The sequence below is a fragment of the Pangasianodon hypophthalmus genome, chromosome 10, assembly GCF_027358585.1.
Source record: "Pangasianodon hypophthalmus isolate fPanHyp1 chromosome 10, fPanHyp1.pri, whole genome shotgun sequence".
Lineage (NCBI taxonomy): Eukaryota > Metazoa > Chordata > Actinopteri > Siluriformes > Pangasiidae > Pangasianodon > Pangasianodon hypophthalmus.
In genome coordinates this window covers 6,657,656-6,673,566 of record NC_069719.1, presented here as the reverse complement: position 1 = coordinate 6,673,566, position 15,911 = coordinate 6,657,656, and the positions used below count along the sequence as shown (strand labels likewise).

Genomic DNA, 15,911 nt, shown 5'->3' with positions numbered 1-15,911 from the left:
GGTGATGGTGATGATGAAGAGGCTGACCAAGATGTGACTCCTGAAGATTCAGTTCCACCAGGTGTAGACGTCTTCAGCTGAGTGGGTGGAGGCACTGGCCTTGTCACTTGGTTTGCACTCTGTTGCATTCAATGCCAGTTGCTTGATGCAAGCTCCTGTGCCTTCCTTGAACATTGTGTCTTCATTCTCCCAGCAGAGAGACATAGGTGTCCACTGGTATCCCTGTCCAAGGTGTTTGAATGTCCCACTTCAAAGTTCTTTCTCACTTCTCTTGCAAGACTCAGGAGACCCCCATGGTTCAAAGGGATCTTTAGTTCTCTATAAACTTGTGTGTGGCACTTGGACTGCATTAGAGTAACCGTGTATTGGACAAATATTGATAGACATATTGCAAATCTAAACTTAGACCATCAAAGTACCCAATGCATTCATGGGAACAACAGTGTAATGAATGTTTCTCTATCTTTAAAGTGATGTAGCCATTTGGTTTCAATTGATAACTTGATCGTTGAGAACAATGCCTAATAAGCATATTCTAGTTGAATCTAGAAAAAGTTCAGGATGTATAAAAGGGCATGCATTAATAGCAATTGGATATATAACCATTGTCTTTATATAGGTCAGAAACCGTGGTCAAAGTGACAACAAACTCAGACAGATATTGAAGATAAGTTGCTCCTATACAAATTGAATTTATTTCTCATCAAAAGAGCCATGTCAAAGGTCAAAGTAGACATTTTTAATCTTAAACAACATATATATATATCATTCAGCAGGTACAGTGAAGCAATTTAATTTTGCTAATTTTGGTATATGTTCAAAATACTAATTTTGAACATATACCAAAATAATACAAAACAAAATCCCTCAAACATAGAAAAACAAATATTATACAAATATATATATATATATATATGATATTAATGTTTCCCAGAGTTGACTATACTATACTGACACCATCCTTGGGTACTGAGAAGTAGCATAATAAAGACTAATTGTAAAATAAAATCAACAGACAGGAAAAATAACAAAACTTGATCAAAGTGACAGCAAACTCTGACAGATATATTTAAGATAATGAACAATTTTAATCTTAAAGAGCATATGGTTCAGCAGTTACAGTGGAAGCAAACTTAGTCATTTTAGACATAAACCAATATAATACAAAACAAAATCTCACAAAAGTGGGGAAAACAAATATATATATTTATGTTTCCCAGGGCTGAAAAGACTATACTGACATCCTCCTTTCCTATTTTTACTGATAATTTCCAAGATGTAAACCTATCAGGCCACTGAATGCCAAGTCTGTTTGGCAAGGAATATGTCAGTGAATGAGTTAATTTAGAAAGGAAGAGAAAATGCACAGGGACCACAAAAAGGAAAGCTGAACTAAAACAGGCAAACTTAATAGACATCTATACAGTTCCAGTATCAATAATGCCATTTTATACACTATATGACCAAAAGTATTTGTACACCAGCCACATGCCTTCCCTAAACTGTTGCCACAAAGTTGGAAGCACACAATTGTCAAGAATGGTTTTATATGCTGTACCATTACAATTTCCCTTCACTAGAACTAAGAGGCCCAAACCTGTTCCGGCATGACAATGCCCCGTGCACAAAGAGAGCTCCATAAGGACATGGTGCGCCAAGGGTGGAGTGGAAGAAATCGAATGGCCTGCACCGAGTCCTTACCTCCACCCCACTGAACACCTTTGGGATGAACTGAAACACTGACTGCACCCCAGGGATGTTCACTCAATATCAGTTCCTGACCTCTCTAATGCTCTTTGGGTTAAATGAACACAAATCCCCACAGCCACCCTCCAAAATCTAATAGAAAGCCTTCCCAGAAAAGTGTACGTTATTATAATGGCAAAGAATGGAGTAAATCTGGAATGGAATCTTCAACAAGCACATACATGATTGGTCAAGTGTCCACATACTTTTGGCCATCTTCCTGCAAAAATAATGTTTAGTGAAGAAAGCTGTTTTATAGTCTTTTCTGTTTTTTTATTTTTTTATTTATTTTTTTTTTTATCATAACAGCCTTGAGACTATATGCATCATATCACAGAAATATATCACATGGTGAAAATTAAGTTATGTTTGTGGATAGTTGAGTTAGACACGGAGTTGCTTTTCATCCACCTGTAGAAAAGTATCAATCAGTATCATTATTGCAGGTGTTGCAGACTTGTTAAGGTAGTGGATATGGTTACTAAGAATAGATTGATATTATTTATATATGACACGCAGTTAATGTCGATATTCATCACTTAAAATAAAAAAAGAGCCTTTCATAGCTGTCATGTTATTGGCTTTTATTGAACACACCTTTAAACCAGAGGATAGACTGCATATGTGGCAATACCACACTGGTTATTCTTGTTCCTTGACATCTTGATATAGCCTTCGTCACCCCAGACAAGACCCCAACTGTTTAAAAAAATAGATATGTGAAGAATTTAGTGGTTAATGGACCGCTACTTTTACCTAATTTGATTGTATGTTGTTGCTGTTTTACCTGTTCTTGACCAGCCAGTAGTCTCGTCCATCTTCCGTGCCATAACCAACAACCAGGACAGCATGATTCATCTCAGTGCTGCTACAGTCAGGCTCATCATAGATACCTTTAATCAATCAAGTAATGCACAAAGATTATGCCAAATGACAGTAAACCACTAAATGACAGCATTCAGATTCAGATTGTTCTGGTAGCATTAGCAAAGTACCAATTGCTAACACAGGATTGGTTTATAATTTTCAATGTGAGACTCACCAGATGTCTCACCAGATAATGGTTAATTTTAGCAACCTTACGCAATTAATTATTAACTTTGTTAATCAGTAAAGTACAGACATGTGCTGACTGGTAACATGGGATTGGTTTGTGATCTTCATGCGAGACTAACCAGAGTCATAGAGCTGGAAGGAACTCTGACTTGCATTAGTGAGTACCAACTGGTAACACAGGATTGGATTATGATTTTCAATGTGAGACTCACCAGATTCATAGAACTGGAAGGACATGTGGCCTGCATCTATGGCAACAGAAATGGGTCCGATGGTGGCCACAGCTTCCTGTAGAGCTTTCTCATCTCCACTTTTTATATTCACATAGCCAGTGCAGGTGGCTCCCACAGTGGCTGGATTAAACCTGCAATCCCCACACTGCAGAGAGAGAAAAAGAACATACCTGAGTTCTTCATACTGCATATTATGCCATATTGTAAAACTGAAAACTTGATAAATAAATAACAACAAACTAATGTAACAAAATAACAACAAAGCACCTTTTGTCCTGTAAAAGGCAAGCAGTTTCACAAAAAAGTTTGATAAGTCTGCCAAAACTAGATAATGTGTTATCATGTTCTACTCACAGTGGCTTCATAAGGGTAGGACTTCTCTGTGTCAATTCCATTGTTGTTCTTAATGTATTCAAAGACTTCAGGCACACTAAAACCCGGGCAATAAATTTTCCACATTGACCACATGCAGTCCGCTAACTGTTGCCCACTCAGCGACACCAGTTTCCTCGTCTTATTAAATGTCTGGCCTTCCAGTGACCCTGTCTAAGAGAGGACAGATGAAGGAGGAATAGATGGAGAACAGAGTGAAAGGAAACAGAGATGTCTATTCACACCAGGACATGTAGTGTTGCCGCTCATTACATGTAGCAGTGATTGGTGGAAGATTGGAATAAAGACTCTTTTAAAGAATAAAGTAACCATGTGTCAACCCTGCCCTTACCGCACTGACGGCCCAGCTCCAACCATTCTTAACCTCAGTCACATAGCCCTTTTCCCTCCAGTCCACAGTATCTGGCAGAACAGCTCCCCCTGCTTGCCGGAGGAATGTAGCTGCACTGTGTCTTTTGATCCTGTTGAAGGATCTCAGGTAGCCCTTAAACACAGACTGTCTGTAGTCCTGGTTATCCTGTTAGAGATGGAGATGCAGATGGAGTGAAATGTTTTTATTCATTTATCTTCAGTAACCACATGACCCTTGTCAAGGTATATAGCCTTATGTAATCTAGCCATTAATTTAGCTATACATATAAATATTTTGTATATGTACATATGTAATGGCATATATGAGGAGTATACGCCCTTGCAATTGCACATCAACAATTTTTCTCATTTCTAAACATTTATTATCTACATGAATCTTCACAAAATATCCCATAATATTGAAATGGAATTATATCAAAATATTTTGCAAAACTGTTTGCAAATAAAAGATGTAAAAGTTTTGATTGCATAAATTTCCACTTATTACTATGAAACCTTTTTTTATTAAAACAAAATACATGGTCATAGAGTGAATTTTTTTTTGCTTGCTAATGAAGAATTACAGATAATTAACACATATTTTCAGTAGTGTAGATGCCTAGTGCTCAATCCATCCATCCATCCGTCCATTTTATATACTGCTTATCCTACACAGGGTTGCGGGGGAGTCTATCCCAGGAAGCTTGGGGCACAAGGTGGGGAAAACCAAGGACGGGGTGCCAACCCATCACAAGGCACAATCACACACACGTTCACACACCACAGACAATTTGGAAATGCCAATCAGCCTACAACGCATGTCTTTGGACTGGGCGAGGAAACCAAGGTACCTGGAGGAAGCCCCCAAGGGAGAGCATGCAGGCTCCTTGCACACTGGGTGGAGGCAGGAATCAAACCCCCAACCCCAGAGTTGCGAGGCAAATCTGCTAACCACTCCATAAGATGTATTTAATTTCAAATATCGATTCTACAAATATTTAGTAGGCCTTATGAGAACCTATATCAAGCTCGTTCTGGCCCATGGGCATATAATTTATTTGACACCCCTGGTGTAAATATTCACAAAAATACTTGTAAAGGATTATATTCACTGGGATCCAAAGGTTTGAGATCCAAAAGTCTAGTGAATGTTTGGCATTCTTTTTCAATTTAACATGAAGGTCTTCATTACAAATGATATTATCAACAACAACTTGAGTGAAAAGTAGAATCTTAGAAATATTTACATGAATTTTAGAATTTCATAGTATTTGGTACATCCCCTTTCTTGCTTAAATGACAGTCTGCACTTGAACTGACACAGACTCCAAAAGTTTGTGTAAAACCTGATGATCCATTTTGGATCAACTCCATCGCCATGTCGTCTGTACAGATGCTTCAGTGGAGGGGATAAGACTCACGTAAAATCTGACCCTTTGTACAAAAGAGTTAACATGGTCACTATCACAACTTTGCTTAAATTTAAATAGTGACCTGGAAATTGTGCAACATCTTGAATATTGAGTAGTCAAGATGTTGCATATTTCCTTTTTTGTTGTTTTTTTTTTTTAGAATTTTCTGTTTATTTCCTGTTTTAAATAAAAAAAAAAACCCTGATTTTCAATGTGGTCTTAGACTTTTGGACCCCACTGTGTCTGTACATGTTTTTCCTTCTCACCATGTCTGCAAAGGAGGTCATGCCGAGTCTGTAGCTCTTAATTCCCTGGTCAGCCAGCATGTTGTGTACCAGGACCAGTTTGCGATTTTCCAGCAAAGTCATCTTATGCTGAGACTCCTCCTCTACAGACTTATAGATCTTACCTAAGAGGGAAAAAAAATGAACAGATCCTGGTAAAGGAAAATTCCTTTTCTTCTTCATAGCGTTCATTGTGCAGATGTGAGACAAACAGACAGATTTTGGGGTTTGCAAAATGTGTTTGACAGTTTAATTAGACATAAGATTTCTCACCAAACTTCAATTTCCAGGCAATGAACTCCAGGTCTTCCAGAGAGACTCTGGCTGCACTGGCCAGAGCCACAAGAGTGGTGACGACAAGCAAAACCCTCATTCTGCAAAAAAAATAAGAAGATTCACATTTCTGCTTTTGTATAAAGATTTGTTTTATTTATTCCAGTGTACAAAATGTTTTCCCTCCCACAAACTCTTGCATACATCCTGTTCTATCAGGAAATACGAAATTCAAAAATAACTGTTTTATTCAGAGTTTTTTGCTGGGTGGATAAAAGTGAATTATAACTGATCTGTGCCTAGCCAGTCTACATAATGTATATACATACAGTATTTATGTTGTACGTACCTCAATCCGTGTGTTTCTTGAACGTTGGATTCATCTACAGATGCAGACCTGTTGTGGATTTCCTGACTCGGTATGCCACTGTGTTATGGCTTTGATCAGCTTCTTGTCAGTCTCCACCTCTTGCATACTTGCCCTTGGCTCCAAAAGAACAAAGTAGCTGACAAGAAATTCACTCTGTAATGTCTATTGAGGTTAATACATTTAATCCGAAAATCCTAATTTAATCCAATTTCCAACTCACATTTATATTTAAGATTTTGGAGATATTTTTAATAGTCTATTTATTTAATAATAAATGTATTTAATGTATAATGTACTAAAACTAGTATTTAGTATTTTAGTAATGTATTTAAATCTGGTTTCCGAAGCATTACAGAATCGTAATGGTGTAAGTGATCAACTGCTTGCCCCAGATTGTGGATATGTTTATGTTCTGTACTGTTGGACTTCAGCATCTAACATTATTGACCATGACATTTCACTTCTATGTTGATGATACATACACTATATGGCCAGAAATTTGTGGATAACTGACAATCACACCCGTATATGGGTCTTCCCCAAACTGTTGCCACAAAATTGGAAGCACACAATTGTAAAGGATGTCTTTGTATGCCATAGCATTACAATTTCTGGAACTAAGAGGTCCTGCATGGTTTTAGTGTGTGAATAAAGAACTAACCCTACGAAAAAATGGTGGAACAATCCCATAATGCAACACTGTTGTTTTGTTTCATACCTGCTTCCACCATCACCATCTCGTGTATCTTACTCAAACTTTGCATTTGAGTGGAGCTTTAAAGCTTGAGCATTTTCTTGCTTTTTACTGGATGTCATGGATCCTGCATCTTTTCTATGGTCCTTTTAACTACCAAGTTCAGAGTGTGGGCAAATGGGACATCTTGGATTCTTAGATTAGATACCATCAATCGCTGTGGATTGTCTCACATGGACTATGTTTAGATGCACATCAAATTTTATGTTTATGGTTTATATTCGGGTTGCAGCCATATTCTGAATACAATGTTTATATTCGTACAGGCATCAGAATATTCCTGTATACATGATTTTTGTAATACATGTTGTTGTATGCCAAACTACACATGTGCTTTTCCTTTCCCACTGTTATTTCCCAGGAGATTCAAGATGCTGCCATTGGTTATAGAGTATGCTCAGTTATTAGTTTTATTACTACTTTTTCACACTAATTTAATTAGAACTCTAATACTTCTCACCATCAAAAATGCCCGACAACACTACCTTGAAATGGAAACGGTCGGGTAAGCATCTGTTAAGCTAAGGATCTGTTAGCACCCACAATTCCTTGCGGACTGAGCACGCGCATGTATCTGCTTTCAGTGGATTTTCTGGTGTTTACATGAAACAAATTTCTGATTAAAGCAGGCATATTCCAGGGGTGGGAATCAGAATTTGGGGATTCAGAATATTGTCTTAGTCTGACTGAGTCAATCGGATTGCTGCGTTTACATGACACAATACTAATTAGAATATTGTTGCTCTAGCCACCTTAATTACTGATTGCATTAATTTGGTTTAAGTTTCACTTACAAGCCAAAAGCATATATTGTCACATAACTTTTACTTTGATGTACTTTTATGTCAGGTTTGTCCAAATTTTGCTCTTGTTTATGTCCCATACTCAACACTTTTGTCCCTTTTGGCTTGCCAGTTTCTTTATATTCTCAATGTTTCCTGAAACCATGCTAGTTCATCTGTCACACCTGATGTTTGTTAACGCTTGTCTTTTTAAAGTAGATTTGTTTCCTTTTGTGTTTGTGAAGTGTCACTGGTTTCCTATGCTTGCCATGTGCAGTGACTATGTGAAGTTCTGAACATATTTAAATAATTCTCTAAAATAAGATAATTTAAAGCATTAAGACATGGCTCATCCAAAGCTGCATAGGTTTTTGTTGCTGCTGTCTTTCTTTTTAACATTATATTTGCTTTAGTAGGTTAAAATGTTTCAGCATGTGCCTTTTCTGAGTGATGGTACAATCCATTTTTGATCAGTTTCTTGAATGTTATTGTTTACATTGCTCTGAGCAATTACCAGATCATGAGATAATTTAGAAAGAAAGAGAAAAGGCAAAGGATCACACCAAGGAAAGTGGAATTAAAAATGCCAATACACGGTATCAACATAGTTCCAGTAATATTTTTAAGTTCAGAAAGGTAAATTATAGTATTTTCTGATTATTTCTTTCTTTGTAGTGTAATAGCATTAGGACTGGAAGCATTAATAAATAAATAAGCATTAAATAAAGTCTTAATATGTTCTCTGTGATTAAAAAAAAGTGTACTATTACTCAATATTGTAGGAATAATGTCCAGAATTTCATTATTTTTACACATTTTTCCATTATTTTATTTATTTATTCCATTCATGTTCATTTTTGTCTTCAAACCATCCTTTCTTCCCACAGAATAGTAGAAAATAAAGTTCAGCTACAATACTCAGTTTTCCAGAGCAATTTTATATAAAAAAAAAAAAAAATTACTGTATTTTTACACAGATTCCACTGTGCAATGTGTCTACATAATCAAGTAATATAGATGCTGCAGATCATTTAGCCATGGACTTGTTTTCCACTCCCCTGTAGAAAAGTATCAATAGGTAAGATTTTTGCATTTATTGCAGTTAGTTAATGTGAAACATTTGTTAAAGTAGTAGATATTGATACTTAGAATAGATTGATATTATTTACATTTGAAACCAATTGCCAGTTACCATTACTTAAAATAAGTAATAAAAGAGCCTTTAATAGCTGTCAGATCATTGATTTTTACTGTACATTTTATTGTACACACCTTTAAACTAGAGGATAGCTGGCTGCTGTGGCAATACCACACTGGTTATTCTTGTTCCTGGACATCTTGATATAGCCATTATCACCCCAATCGAGACCCCAGCTGTTAAAAAAAAGTCAAGTCAGTGAGTAAATTTAGTGGTCAGTGTAGACTACTGGTTTTAACTTCCTTGATTGTATATTAACTAATGGACTTGTTATAATTAGGAATTGGAAAACTGTCAAGTCATTTCCAATATTTCCTCTGAGCCTTTAGATCAGGGGTGTCAAACTCATTAGAGGTAACAGGCCAGAATACACTTGGCACAATGTGAAGTGAGCTAAACAAAAAACAAAAAAAGCTTAGTAGACCAGTAACACAAAATCCACTCCATTCTTAAATGTATTCATCAGTATTTATCTGACAGGTACATTCTGAATGAACAAACAGATATATGTCACCTACAAAATATTCATTGGGTGGGCCAGATTATAAACTTTATTGGGCCGTATGTTTAGATTTTTAACTTAGAAATAAAAAGGCATAACAAGCCAAAATATTATCTGTTTATTCAATTTTTATGTTGATTTTTTATTTATTAATTAATTAATTTTTTTTACCTGTTCTTGACCAGCCAGTAGTCTTGTCCATTATCCTTGCCATAACCAACAGCCAGGACACCATGATCCAGGTCCATGCTGCTACACTTAGGCTCATTGTAGATTCCTTTAATCAATCCCAACATTAAGCAATCAATTATTCATTGTAATCAGTAAATTAATGGACCAAAGATGATGCCAAATATATGTAAACCACTAAACAATAACATTCAGATTGTCCTGGAAGCATTAGGAAGAAACGATTAGCAACACTGCATTGGTTTAGAATTTTCATGCGAGACTCACCAGATTTATAGAGCTGGAAAGACTGGTGGCCTGCGTCTATGGCGACAGAAATGGGCCCAATTGTTGCCACGGCTTCCTGTAGAGCATTCTCATCTTCACTGTTTATATCCACATAGCCAGTGCAGGTGGCTCCCACAGTGGCTGGTTTAAACCTACAGTCTCCATCCTGTCAAGAGTGAGAAAAAGGGCACTTTGTTCTGCATATTATAACAAAAAGGGCAATTGTACTGCATATTACTGAATATTGTAAGACTGTGCATTTTTACGTGGCTAAATAAATAATTACTCAATTTAAATTAAAAAAAAAAAAAGCTCTCATCCTGCAAAAAGCAAGTTGGGATTTTAAGCAATTTCACAAAAAGTTTGACATGCCCATCAAATGGAGTTGTCCCCAAACATTCATCTGAATGAGTTCGTCTAAGTGTTTTCATGTTTCACTCACAGTGGCTTCATAAGGGTAGGACTCCTCTGTGTCAATTCCCTTGTTGTCCTTAATGTATTCAAAGGCTTGATCCATTAAGCCACCTCCGCATCCCATGTTTCCGTATTGCCCGGAGCAGTCCACTAATTGCTGTTCACTCAGTGACACCAGCTTCCCTGTCTTCCTAAACGTCTGACCTTCCAGTGACCCTGTCTAAGAGAGGATAGACGATGGAGAAATAGATGGAGAACAGGGCGAAAGAATAAATCAGACAGTCTGTTCACACCAGGACCTGTAAAAATGGACCTGTAAAAGTGGACCTGTAAAAGTAGATTGTTAAATCTAGCACTCACTGACAGTGAAGGAAGGGTAAAAAGGCCATGTTCCAGTAATCATGTTCCAACCCTGCCCTTACCGCACTGAAGGCCCAGCAAGAGCCACAATCCTTCTGGTCCTTAACCTCAGTCACGTAGCCCTTTTCCCTCCAGTCCACAGTATCTGGCAGAACAGCTCCTCCTGCCTGTAGGAGGAACGTAGCTGCACTGTGTTTCTTGGTCCTGTTGAATGATCCCAGGCAGCCCTTAAACACAGACTGTCTGTACTCCTGGTTACTCTGTTAGAGATGGAGATGAAGTGAAATTAGTTGCTGCTTTAATGAAGACTGTTTTCATTTGACTGTGTGAACGTGTCTTGTCTTTCCAGTTGTCCTCACAAATATAGTAAAGTATGATGTCCATACTAACTGATATGTTTTCATTCAACCATTCATTCATCGCTTTATCCCTGATGTAGAGCTTCTCAGAAGAACAATGGGGAGTTCCCTGAATGCCGGTCCATATCAAGACACCATTCACAAACACACATTCACATCTAGGGGCAATTTAGAGTAGCCAGTCTACCCACAGCATGTTTGTAGGCAGTGGCAGAATAGTGGAGAACCTGGAGGTTCTCCATTTATTATTTGTTTAATTTAAAGTTATGACTTACAGTAATATTTACACTCACAGTTTAATTCACATGAGATGTGTGTGTATATATAAACACCCCACAAGACTGGCCATTTTGGAGATGCTCTAACCCAGCTGTCTAGCCATCACAGTTTGGCCCTTGTCAAAGTCACTCAGATCCTTACACTTTCAGATCCTTGCCAATTTTTCCTGCTTCCAATACATCGGCTTCAAGAACTGACTGTTCACTTGCTTCTTAATATATCCCACCCCGTGACAGCTGCCGTTGTAATGAGATCAATGTTATTCACTTCAGTGTATATATATCAACCTGTCTGTGGTTTTAATGTGTATGTGTGTGTGTGTGTGTGTGTATATATATATACACACATACATACATACATACATACATTAAAAGTATATATATACTTAAAACTGGAAATAAATCTTTGATAAAGTTTGAAAATTCTAAAACAAAAAAAGGAAATATGGACCATCCTGACTATTCAAAAAGCACGTGTTCAGATGACACAGTGATGAATTTGATCTAATAGGGATCGTCAGGTCGAGTGCACACTGTCATTATCACAAAAAGAGGACATACCAAATAGTAAGAAATTCTGAAATTCTTGTAAATATTTCTAAGATTCTTTTCTCCACAGATTGTTGCTGATGATGTCATTTGTAATGGAAACCTTTGTGTTAAATTGACAAAGAATGCCAAACAGAAGCAGTTTCAATAGTGGTCTCAGACTTTTGGACCCCACTGTACACATATTTTTCTTCTCACCATGTCTGCAAAGTAAGTCATGCCGAGTCTATAGCCCTTAATGCCCTGGTCGGCCAGCATGTTGTGTACCAGGACCACTTTGCGATTTTCCAGCCAAGTCATCTTACGCTGAGACTCCTCCTCTACAGACTTATAGATCTTACCTAGGAAAAAAAGCAAAAGATAACTGAACTTGACAAATGAAAATAGTGCATGACTTTATGACTTTTTATTCTTAACTGTTTTCATATATATATATATATATAGGAGCACTGTGTAGATTTTTAAAGTTTATGTAGATGTGGGTAAATAGGCAATGATTACTACTAATGCTTGTTCTTATTATCCCTTTTTAACATTTACAAAAAGTGTTTGACAGTTTGATTATATTACATATTTCTCACCAAACTTCAGTTTCCAGGAATGAAACTCCAGGTCTTCCAGAGAGATGCTGACTGCACTGGCCAGAGCCACGAGAGTGGTGATGACAATTAAAACCCTCATTCTGCAAATAATGAGATGTTTTTGTGTGCTTAGTGGAAGGAAGAGTGCAGAATAAAAGATTCACATTCTGTTTTCACTCTCCTACACTTACATCCTTTTCCTCTCAATTGTCATGAAATACAACTGTTTGATTAACCAGATTTGCTGGTTGGTTAAAACTAAAACATAGTTAATCTGTGCAAAGCCAGTTCACAAAATGTGTATCTAGGTGTATGTGGTACATACCTGATTCCGTAGAACTCTCTATGGATGGAGAGTTGTCATGGGTTTCCTGAATTTATATGCCACTGTGTTTCATGGCTCTGATCAGGTGCTTGTCACACACACAAAACACAAGAGATGTGTACATAGTTAAACTTACACAACTTTATTGCAGAAATGGCATCATTTAACATGAGATGATCCCACAGTCAGGTGACCGTGACCATTAGAGATCTTTATTTCCCTCTCAGGTGTAGCTGAACCAGGTGAAGTGCATACAAATGCATACAAAAGCAATATTTACAGATACACAGATATACACACACATTTCCTTACCTATTTCTTATGTGCAGATCCATATCATTTTGGTAGCTTGGAAAAACTATTTATGAATGTAACTGTGGTTTTGTGAACCCCAGATAACTTCCAGGGGTTTTGTTCCTGGATCCTACTCATTGAATGCTTACTAGGTTGATGGTGGTTACAAATGACAGGGAACCCTGGTTGCTAACTGAGTTTCATAATAGTTACATTCATAACTAGTGTTGCATTTCACCCTCTTAACCACCTGGGGCAGTGTTTAACACCTGGATACCCTTTACCAATGGTCATTTGAAACCGACTCACCCATGGAAGTCGCCACCCATGGAAACCAACTCACCTTAGAAAGGTGTTTGGAGGTGACCACTGTATTCCCACCATGAAGGGGGTCCAGTAAATCAGTAGTTCTAGTAAAAAGGTTAACACTTTAGGCACCTGGCAGCACATCAGGTCCACTAAGCAGGATGCACACCACTTCCAGAATAGTTCCCATCTCTCAGCATATAAAGCCCGTGTACTTGGACTCTACATTGCAGCCATCAACTTGTCATCTTTATCCAGCTTTAATGTCATATAGCATCCAACAAAATTAAAGCAAAAAACAAATAGAAATATTTTAGAGAGAAAAAATAAAAAACTTACAATAATGGGGTTGCATAAGTGTGCATACGCCTTAACTAATATTTTGTTTCAGCACCTTTTGCTTGTAATACAGCACTCAGTCTTTTTGGGTAGTGACAATTGTTTTCCACTCTTCCTTGCAAAAATGCTCCAAATTGCAAATGGATCTCCTTTATACAGCCCACTTCAAGTCATTCCACATTCCAAAATGTTGATCATCTTCTTATAAAGCCATTCCTTGACTTGGATTTGTGCCTAGGGTTGTTATTGGAAGGTAAAATTCCTCTTTATCTTCCGCTGTCTAAAAGAAGCCTGCAGGTTTTGTGCCAAAATAGATTGGAATTTAGAGCTATCCATGATTCCTTCTATCTTGACTAGAGCTGCAGTCCCAGCTGAAGAGAAGCAGCCCTATAGCAAGATGCTGTCAGCACCATGCTTCACCATGTGTAAGATGTTCTTTTTGTGATAAGCTGTCTTGTTTTTATGCCAAATATATCTTTTATAATTATGTCAAAAAGTTTTACCTTGGTCTCCTCAGTAACACATTTTCTCCACCTGGTTTGGGGTGATTGATCTGGGTTTGGATTTTTTTTGTTGTTGTTGAGAAAAACCTTCTCTGTAGCCAATCTTACCCCATAGCACAAACATGTGAAGAATACAAGAGATTGTCATCACATGCAAAGAGTGCCCAGTACTTGCCAGATATATTCCTGCAGCTCCTTTAATGGTCTCTTTGCAGTTCTCTTGGCAGCCTCCTTGATAAGTTTTCGTCTTATCCTTTTGTCAACTTTGGAGGGATATTATGTTCTTGGTAATGTCACTCTGGTGCCTGATATTCTCCACTTGTTAATGATGGCCTTCACGGTGTTCCATGGTACAGCTAATGTTTTGGAAATTATTTTGTACCCCTCTCCTTATCAATACCTTTCAACAATGAGATCCCATACATGCTTTGTAAGCTCTTTGTGGACTTCAGCATTCAGATGAAACCAAAAAGATGTCAAGAAAATCCCACAGAAACAGCTGATTGCTATTTGGGGCTAATCAATCACTTTATTGTATGATAATTACTTTTGAACATGAGTTTGAATGTGGATAATTATGAGCATAGTCAAATGACCAATTATACAAGGGTTTCCTTTTACATTTTTTCTATTAAAAAGTCTATTTATTTTTCACTTGAATTTTGTTGGTTGCTACATCACATTAAAGGTGGGATGATCTTTTTCTTGGTTTCATTTTTTACATTGCAAAAATCTGCAATTTTAACAGGAGTGTGTAGAGTTCTTATATCCACTGCACTTGTAAGTGATTAGTTTTACATAAATGTCCACATTAATGGATAAGAATGAACTAATGTGGCTGCCATACACTTTCTTATTCTTGTAGTTCTTATAGTCATTAGCCTTCTGATTCTTTCAAATTATTGTAAAATAATCATTATATGGATTTCCAGTTACTCAGGACTACCCACATTTTTGCTCTCTCTCAGCTAAACCTAAACAAAGTAACTATGAACCCTGTATGATTGGTACAGGTGCCATGGGAGATATTTACTCAAAACCGGTTCCTGAAAACCTTTTTTAGAACAATGATCTATACTGTCTAAAGGTAATGTTACCTATGTCAGTGCATTAGTTGGAATGCATATATAGTGTTGCACTCAATTTTTCCAAATGATTTATTAATTAACTCATTAATAGCAATTAAAAATTACAATGTTGAGGATTTATTCATTATTAAATACATTTACATACATTCATACATACATACGTACATGCATACACATTTTCCATTATATTTTTACCAGTAATGTACCCTCTATGCACGCAGTACATTAAAACTTTAACCCCTTTAAACTACCAGCAACAGATGCTAGCTCCAAATTTACACTTTACACTTGTGTCTACTCTTCTTTGTGAATACATCACCCTTCTTTTATCTTTATTTTTATATATTTCTAAGTTGTATTCTGTGTATATTACTGTTTATTAGTCCAAGTAGAAATATTTTATGAAATGCTCTTAGGCCTCTGAAAAATTTAAGAAAAGTGCTTAACAAGATTTCTCACCAAATTTCATTTTCCAGGCATGAAACTCCATGTCTTCCAGAGAGATGCTTGTTGCACTGGCCAGAGCCATGAGAGTGCTGACGACAAGTAAAACCCTCATTTTGCAATCACAGAGAAGGTAATGTGCTACTTGCATAAACACTTCCCCTTTTTATTTACAGTGGTTCCTGTGTTTTCTGTTCTGTTCCTGTATACTCATAATTGTCGGTATCTGCAAGAGCTCCCAAAGATGAATGTCATCTTCAT

General features: G+C 37.0%; 1 protein-coding gene across 1 annotated transcript; it reads right to left on the bottom strand.

Annotated features, from left to right (window-relative positions):
* Positions 1-890: 890 nt before the first annotated feature.
* On the bottom strand, positions 891-12,721 carry LOC113545070 (uncharacterized). Its single transcript, XM_053237515.1, has 18 exons — positions 12,677-12,721; positions 12,352-12,452; positions 11,969-12,111; positions 10,647-10,844; positions 10,253-10,444; positions 9,811-9,976; positions 9,526-9,631; positions 8,935-9,028; positions 6,601-6,662; positions 6,098-6,175; positions 5,749-5,849; positions 5,458-5,600; positions 3,760-3,945; positions 3,390-3,581; positions 3,015-3,180; positions 2,534-2,639; positions 2,344-2,445; positions 891-2,157 (listed from the first exon to the last, which is right to left on the bottom strand). Exons 2-17 carry the CDS (start codon positions 12,449-12,451, stop codon positions 2,346-2,348), a joined length of 2,133 nt encoding a protein of 710 aa, XP_053093490.1. The 5' UTR covers position 12,452; positions 12,677-12,721; the 3' UTR covers positions 891-2,157; positions 2,344-2,345.
* Positions 12,722-15,911: the final 3,190 nt, after the last annotated feature.

Excerpts from the sequence above, each read along its gene's own strand:
- LOC113545070 (XM_053237515.1), bottom strand. The coding sequence starts at position 12,451 with ATGAGGGTTTTAATTGTCATCACCACTCTCGTGGCTCTGGCCAGTGCA. Across the intron at positions 10,845-11,968 it reads TGACTTACTTTGCAGACATG|AGTAACCAGGAGTACAGACA; the intron begins GTGAGAAGAAAA and ends CATCTCTAACAG. Across the intron at positions 9,029-9,525 it reads TACTGGCTGGTCAAGAACAG|CTGGGGTCTCGATTGGGGTG; the intron begins GTAAAAAAAATT and ends TTTTTTTAACAG.